The 8,122-nt window shown below is 55.3% G+C and overlaps 1 protein-coding gene across 1 annotated transcript in view; it reads left to right on the top strand.

The window, feature by feature from the left end:
- Positions 1 to 8,122, top strand: part of CNTN4 (contactin 4) — a 266,241-nt gene that overhangs the window by 254,618 nt on the left and 3,501 nt on the right. The window contains exons 20-23 of the mRNA XM_023533299.1: positions 32 to 144; positions 646 to 832; positions 1,264 to 1,380; positions 3,107 to 3,317. Of these exons, the coding sequence (XP_023389067.1) occupies positions 32 to 144; positions 646 to 832; positions 1,264 to 1,380; positions 3,107 to 3,317 (628 nt within the window). The remainder of the gene's footprint in view (positions 1 to 31; positions 145 to 645; positions 833 to 1,263; positions 1,381 to 3,106; positions 3,318 to 8,122) is intronic.

Consider the following 8,122-nt stretch of genomic DNA (forward strand, 5'->3'; position numbering starts at 1 on the left):
GTAGTAAAACCTTTTCCCTACCCTTCTGCAGAGCCTACCAAACCGCCGGCCAGCATCTCTGCCAGAAGTCTTTCTGCGACAGACATCGAAGTCTTCTGGGCCTCCGCCAAGGAGAAGAACAGAGGACGGGTACAAGGTTACGAGGTTAGCGGGGGTCGGGGCCCTGGGTCTGAAAGATCCCGACGCTCAGTGATATCTCCGAGACACGCTGTGACAGGAAGGGCCCAGATCCCCACGTACAGGCCTTCGTCTAGGCCAGGCCTCCACGGAGGCACCGAATGTCCCTTTTCTGCAACACCCTCCAGAGATGCGTTTGAAAATATATGCAGGACCGAGCACTTACAGGATGGCTGTCCAGATGAACTTGGCCTTCTGATGAGCCCACGGTCACTCGGGCTCAGAACAAAGGGAGGAGAGAAAGATTGAGAAATAACCAAGAACGGCTGGGGCAGTCACCATCTCGCTGTGACCTAAGCACAAAAAGGGACCCTTCTCACCGAGGGTAATTCCCCGCAGCAGACAGAGCTCTGGGTTCTGAAGCTCTGCTTACGAATCGTTACAGAAAATTAACTCCGTCATCAGAATCGGTATTGAAACACGTATCACCTGATGACGATGGAAATATCTGTCGTTTTGTTTTCTCAGATTAAATATTGGAGACACGACGACAAGGAAGAGAACGCTAGAAAAATACGAACGTTTGGAAATCAGACGTCGACAAAAATCACCAACTTGCAAGGCAGCGCGCTGTATCACCTGGCTGTGAAGGCGTATAACACTGCCGGGACAGGCCCCTCCAGTGCCACCGTCAACGTGACAACCAGAAAGCCACGTGAGCACAGCCTTGCTCGGACGTAGTTTAGGGATTCCTCAGGCATATCCCAAGTTCGTTCTCTGTCCCCACCTCCCAGCGATCATTTGCATACTAATGGGTTCCATTCTGCAGATTCAAATTTACCTTAGCATTTTAACCAAACCTGTCTGAATAGCATGCAGAATTCAGCGCTGTGGAGGACAGAAAGATAAATGTTTTTCTCCTCTCTGGGAAGGGCCACTTCTTTTAGCTATAAATGTTAGGCGACCAACTGAATCTTTTTCCATTTGCGATGCCTGAAGTCGTCAGATTTTAGCGACCTTGAAGACACATATTAGGGCAATAGCCCATTAAATTGCCTCCACTCTCGGATTCCAGTGAGGAGATGTTCCTCAGCCTCCATGGCGACTTAATAATCTGTGACTTCGTATATCTTAATTTTTTTACAGCACCAAGTCAGCCTCCTGGAAACATCATATGGAATTCATCGGACTCCAAAATTATCCTCAACTGGGACCAGGTGAAGGCCCTGGACAACGAGTCGGAAGTGAAAGGCTACAAAGTGGGTAACTTTTTTTGCAAAGGCCCCTAATCCTTCCTCTAGTGGAGACGGTCCCTTCGCATGAGTCGTCGGGACCATGGGCTTCCTCCCCGTCCCTGGCAGCACCCTCCTGGCCTCGGGGGATTGCCCCCAGGTGGTTCGGGCTGAGTTTGGCAGGCGGTCCCTGGCAGCGGGCCGGGGTTTAGAGAGGCGGATCACTGATGCTCAGGCAGCGTCCGTCAGAACTGGCGAGGCTCCCCCAGGCCACGTGAGCAGACAGCCCCGAAGACCCGTGCTGTTGGCGTTTCTGTCCGTGTTGCTCATTCTTGTCTTGGTGGCGTTTTTATTGAATCGACAGAATAGCTCCTCAGCATCGCGAGTGCTTAATCATTTTTGTTCCCGACCCTATGGGTGAGAAGATTTATGTGTAGAAACTGAAGCAAGGATTTTTTCTTTTTTAAGAAAATTCGTGTGCCTGATCCCACGAGTCAGTCCTCGTGACTTAGTAATCCCGACCGAGTCACACGGGCCGTTGCTGGGGTGGGGTGACGTAGGGGCTTCTTCACACCCACCTGCTCCTTGGTTGGGAGGGTCGGCACAGCTCACGGCCCCCCGAGGCCTCTCCGTGTGGACGGCTGGGGCGTTCGGGGTGGTCAGCCTTCCTGCACGGCGGGGGCCCCAACGAGAGCGGAGGCGGGAGTCCTCTCAGAGGCTCAGGCTGTGACTGGCCACAGTCGGGCCAGCTGGGGATCGAAGGGAGGGAGGCAGATTCTGCCTCTCACGCGAGGGCAGCGTGGGGTGCGGGGAGCCGGGGCTCGGGGGCGGCCATCTGTCGGCCATGGCATGCACGTGACCTGGCGGCCGCCCCCCCACACCGATGTATGGAGAGTGAATGAAGTTGCTGAGGACATTGAGCTGGAGGACAGGAGACTCTTGGCACACGGCGGCCACTTCAGATAGCACGAACGGAATTGCCGCCAAGGAACGGAACTGTGGCCAGCGAGTGACAGCGGCGTGTGCGCGACAACGGGCTTAGTTTCATCTTTTAGGAGCCAAAGCTCTCAGACGTGGACCCGGTTCAAAGGGAGGCGGAGAGGGCTGTTTGTTACTGGAAGTAACCGAGTGTTCGCTGGATTGTACCGAGTGGATGTCACGGAGGAAACGCAGTGTGGACAATTAAATTCTATGGCATTTTGAATTCTGCCCAGTCCCGGAATGTTATGAGTAAGTGACCAAAACGAGGCTTTTGAGAAACGGCTGTCACTGGGCTGTGGCGACGATGCCCTGACTGCCTATGGTTTCGTATCGATCCCTCAAAGAAAAAAAAAATTTGCAAGTCAGTTTTAATGATCTCTCCCGTAGTTTTTTGTTAGAAAAGAAACATTCTCAAAATCAAATCTATGATTTTCAAATGTTTTCAAGTAGCAGATCTTGGATAGCAACATTTCCAGGAGCCTTGGGGCCTGGTCTCTCGCCCACCACAGAATAAGTGGGAAATGAGCAAATTGCAGAGCCTCGCGGCCAGGCGGGGAGTCTGGCCGGCGAGAGGCGTGTGCTCTGCCACGCGTGCCGGCTGCTGCCCGCTCCCTGCCTCGTTGCCCTGTGGACAAGGAGGCACAGTGCCACAGACCCTCCAGCGTTTCAAGAGATAGCAGGAAAGCGGATTTTTATTTTTTAAAAAAAACTTGCAGTTTTAAAATGTTGGCAGTTCATCCAATCTTGTTTTGTTTGGTTTTTAAACAACATTTGAGGCGACGCGGTGCGGGCCAAACCGGAGGTCTGCGGGCCGAATGCGGCCCGCGGGCTGCTGGCGTTTGCGGCTCTGGCCACGGCTGTGCGGAGTGCTGGGGAGGCTGTGTGCCAGGTCCTCATTAAAGAGCCTGGGACTGATGGAAAGTCGTCGCTGAAGCTGGACCTGGAAGCCAATGTCGTAGGTGGCAGAGCCGCCTCGGGCGCTACGTCGTAGGTGGCAGAGCCCCGGGTGCTTTGTCGTAGGCGACAGAGCCCCAGGCACTACAACTGGAGTTTCAGCAAGCCCCCCCGCCACGGGCAGATGGCCCTGCAGCCCCGCGGGGCAGTGGCTCAGTGCGCAGGAGGAGAAGCAGGTCCTCAGAACCAACCTGCAGCTCTTTCTCTGGCCCCTTTTAAGGAATCTTCGGGGAGGGCGCAGAGAACGGAGGGCGAGGGGTCCACGCTCCGATCCTCGTTGGCGATGCGACTGTAGGCCAATCGCACCCTTTCTTGGACTGCACGTGCTCTTTGACTAAAGAGAAACTTTCTAGAATCTTCATTTCCGCCCGAGCCTTCTCCGTCCCTCCTCCCCGAGACCTCCATCCTTCCTGCCACGTCCTTAACTGGCCACTCACCGCTCAGGTCTGAGTTCACACAAGCCTTCCCTAGGCTAGAACGCTCTGTTTGCCACATTTTATGAAGTGCTTTTTATCATCTTGGGTAATCGTAATTGGCTGATGACTTGCTGTAAATCCCCAGACCGTTGTCCTCAAGGGAAGAACAGTGCCTGAACCGTCACCATGATGTCTCCGGCCAAGGGTACGTGTCTGTGGGGGCCCTCGCCTCCCGAACTCCTAAGCCGTTAGCCTCTTGGTGTAAAGTAATGTGAAAGAGTCTATCTGATGAGTTTTACCCAGGACAAGGGACACGGGGCTGGGCGGGTTGGAAGACGGAAGATTCGAGGGCCGACCAGGTGGAGAAAGATGGATGGCCACGGTCTAAGATGGATGGCCACGGTGGAAACAGACCCCCGCAGCTTCGGAGCTGCAGCCGGGCTAACCCAGCCAGGACCTTAATCACCACGTGAGGCAAATGCAGACATGATCCGGGCTCAGCCGATTCTGCCAAACCAAGGAGGGGTATGAAAGACACAGAGAAAAGTGATCCCTCCCAGCCTCGCCCATCAGAGCAGACAGAGACAAGAATAAAAATGTGAAGGCTGTGGGGGGGCCTGGGAAGGGGCCCGAGTCCCGCGGGCACACCTTTCACTAGATTTTGAGCTCGTATTTGAGCTGGTGCTGAAATGCCGTGAAAGGCAGGGAGCTGCCTACGGCATTTCAGGCGACCAAGCGAGGTGTTAGCTCCGCTAGAAATCTCGCAGGGCGTCGACCCAAAGCCCTTCGCCTCCCAGACACGAGGGCGAAGCCCACTAGGGCCTCGAGCATCCGCAGCCTTCCCCGGGCCGGGATCTGTACGCAAGCTGAAGTCCACCTCGCTGAACGAGAGCTGAAAGACAATAGGCATTTTTACAAGAAAAATTGGGAACAAGCATTATCTATTATTGCCACTTCTTCGTACTCCTGCCTGCTCTCAGGACCTCGTGCACGAGAAGCCATCTGGGTAGCACTCAGAAGGCCCTCATGGTTCTGCAGCTCGGCAGACACCTCTGCAGACCTCTAAGACACGACGTGCACGCGAGCAGTAGAGAATCGGGCAGGGCACGGTGGCGGAGAACAGAGCACGACGGACGTGGGGCGCTGACCTCCCAGCGAAGGCCCGCTGGCCTGGGATGGGACTGGGGAAACAGCGTGGATTTCCCGAGAACGAGAAGAAAAGCCTGGAACGCATCACAGCCAGAGAACCTTCCAGATCAGAGCAGCAGGTCAGGGGATGGAATCCATCTAAGCCAGAGAGTCAGGTATTTTTCGCAAATACAGTTTTTCATGTTGGTTCATCGTATCTTGTAGATCTAAACTACATCTATGAAGAATTTAGGGACACCTCCAAGCTGGGAATTTGTATCTAAGGAAGCATCACTGATGGATGGGCGTCACGTGCATGAAAAGCTGCACCAACCACAGGTGCCGACGGCAGAGGGCAGAGGGAGCGACAGGTGGGAGCAGGTGGCGGGAAGGGGCTCTTTAGAGCCTTCTCGATCCCGAGTCAGTCCTTCCCCATGGAGACCCCAAGGGATCTCACTGTAACTGGCTCCTGTAGGCATTGAATTGCTACACATGCAATCCGATGGTTAAGTTTTTAAAAATTATACGTGTGTGTGTATATACTTTTGCTTTTTCACCTAAATTGTCTAGATTCACGGGATTTATGCTCGGATAAACAGTCTCAAAAAGAAGCTGACCTTAGATAGTTTAAGGCCCAGAACACTCTGCCAGCACAAATCCTCAAGCAACTTTACAGCGCTCAAGGTAATGGGAGAACATCTGGTTTCGTTATTACAAACGAACCCGCCCACAGAGCCCGGCAGGTGACATGAGAGGTCATGTCGACTCCATCCTGTCGGAAGGTGCCAAGCACTGTTCTAGTTCATTTTAACTTCAGAATAACCCACGAAGCAGGTGCCGTCCGGGGCCCCAGTTTCACAGATGAACACCCCGCGGCACAGAGTTCAGTAACTTGCCTGCTTCGCAGAGACAGTATATTTTTTCCCATTCTTATTGAGAGACGACATGCAGCTCTGTGGAAGTTTAAGGCGCTGATCGGATCCAGTTAAGTGTTGCAGCGTGTTCCCTGCCAGGTGTCAGCCCCATCACGCCACATAGCTACCATTGTTTTGTGCTGAGAGCATTTAAGATCTACTCTTAGCAAGTTTCGAGTAGATGATACAGTTCTGTGAGCTCAGCCGGGACATTGAAGAGCTGGGACGTGAACACGGGCAGATCCAGAGTCCAACCTTTTAGCCACTCGGCTGTTCTGCCTGCCAGCAGCAAACAGATACACCGAATGGCCGCCAAGTGCTACCCAGAGGGATAACTCAGAATGAGGGACGAGACAGTGCCGTGGGACAGACAGGAGAGGCTTACCATTTTGCATAAAGGCCTGGGAGAGCCTCTGTGAAGAGTGACATTCCAGTTGGGCCATGAGCGAAGGAGGGGGTACGATAGGCACCCCTCTGGGAAAGAGTGTTCCAAGCACCGCGAACAGCACGTGCAAAGGTCCTGAGGTTGGCACGTGCCAGTGAGACGCAGTAGGAAGTACTGGAGACTGTGACCAACTGCAGAGCTCGCGATTACCCAGAATGGGCCGTGCTGGCCAAGCCGGTCTCCGTTAAGGACATCGGCCGTGGGGCAGGAACGCCGGGGTCTCCCCGCCGGCCCCGCACTTACTGGCCGTGGCTCAGCCTCTCGGAGTCTTGGGCTCCCCATCCTTGCAATGAGAATAACAGCTGTGCCTCCCTTAAGAGGTAGCCGTGTCAGCGCTCAGAACATGCGGGGTTCGAACACATGGCGAGCACCCAGGACCGCTGGACACTATTGTCATTATCCCGCGGATCCAGTGTTTCTCCACGTCATCGACCCCGGACCGTAGGAAATGCGAGCGCCGCCTCTAGCTTCATCCGCCGAAGCAAGTGTCGGGCTCACGTGAAGGTTCTGCGGGCTCCGTGTGGCTCCCCCGCGGACCCAGTATTAGGGGACTGGTGAGCAGTGCCGATAAAGGGCTGTTTGTTCCTGGAAGGGTTCCTTTCGGATTTGTATCTGAAACTAGTTGAATTCTCTGTGCTCAGCCAAGAACCTGAGGTAAATCAAAGAAGCAATTTGTTCCTCAAAGCCAGACGTGCCCGCGCTCCTGGAGGTCGTGGGTGACACGCTGAGCCCCCTGCAGGCACCTGAGGATGGATCGGTGCCCAGCCATTTCCGAGGGGTGCTGAGGCCCACACTTCGGAGGCTCTGCAGGAGGACGGGGCGTGCTGCTGAATCTCTCCACTGGAAGGAAACTGTTTTCTACTGTGTGTTGGAGGGACGTAAATTAAGGAGATGAAATGCTAGGGAACGGATAAAACCCTTCTAAGGGAGTTTCATGAATTTCACTTGAGTTTGGTTTTTCTTGCAATAGGACCTTATGTCTCTAACCCCGGCTTATCAAGTGTGGTCCCCGGACCAGCGGCAACAGGCATTATCTGGGGACGTGTTAGAAATGCAGATTTTAAATCCCGCCCCGTGCCCACTGGACCAGAAACGGGGGCGTGGCCCCGCCATCTGTTTCCACAAGCTTTCCGGGAGGTTCTGATGAATGCTCGAGCTTAATCTGTGACGCCCAGGCCACTTTCACGGCACCCAAAGATCTTGTCTAAAAGTGCCACAGCCTGGACCCCACCCCTACAGAGTCTGACCCAGGGGTGCTGGGGTGCAGCTAGAGCAGGGTCCCTCTGCTGAGCTGGATTGTCCTCTGCATCGTAGGACGTTTCCCTGGGGTCTACTCACTACACCAGTAGCACCTGCGGTGACAACCAAAAACGTCTTCTGACATCGCCGAACGTCCCCCCAAGGGGTGGATGTGCTCATCCAGCCTCCCGCCTGCGGACAGCACAGGCTGGGAGCACGGTGTGTGCACAGGCACCGGCACCCCTAAGCCAGGACCGAGCACCGAGGCCTCACCCGACGCTGCCTTCACATCGTCGGGGACACCGGAGTGGCGGGCACAATGGCTCTAGTCAGGACCCCTTGTCGGGCCCCTTAGCAGGTGCGCGGCCTCGCCGGGCCCCGTCTGCCTCATCTGTGGAAAAGAGAGATGACACTGTCCTGTGCGGTCATCGCGAGGGGGGAGCACGGCCCGCGGGAACGTCAGACTCTGGGGGGTGGGGGACACTCTGCAGGCCTCTGTCTCCTCCTGTCAGACTTGGTGACAACCAGAGCACCTGTGCCAGGCCGGCGAGTGGGTTTCAGGAGAGCCAGGTCCTCCGGGCCTTGGTGTGGGCTCCAGGGCGGGTCCAGGGCGGTCCCCGATGCCGACTCAGCAGATGAGCCACCACCCCAGACTGGGAGCGGCGGGGGCCGGAGGCGGACAGCAAGGACGTGCAC

The sequence above is a fragment of the Pteropus vampyrus genome, unplaced genomic scaffold (genome assembly GCF_000151845.1).
Source record: "Pteropus vampyrus isolate Shadow unplaced genomic scaffold, Pvam_2.0 Scaffold100, whole genome shotgun sequence".
Lineage (NCBI taxonomy): Eukaryota > Metazoa > Chordata > Mammalia > Chiroptera > Pteropodidae > Pteropus > Pteropus vampyrus.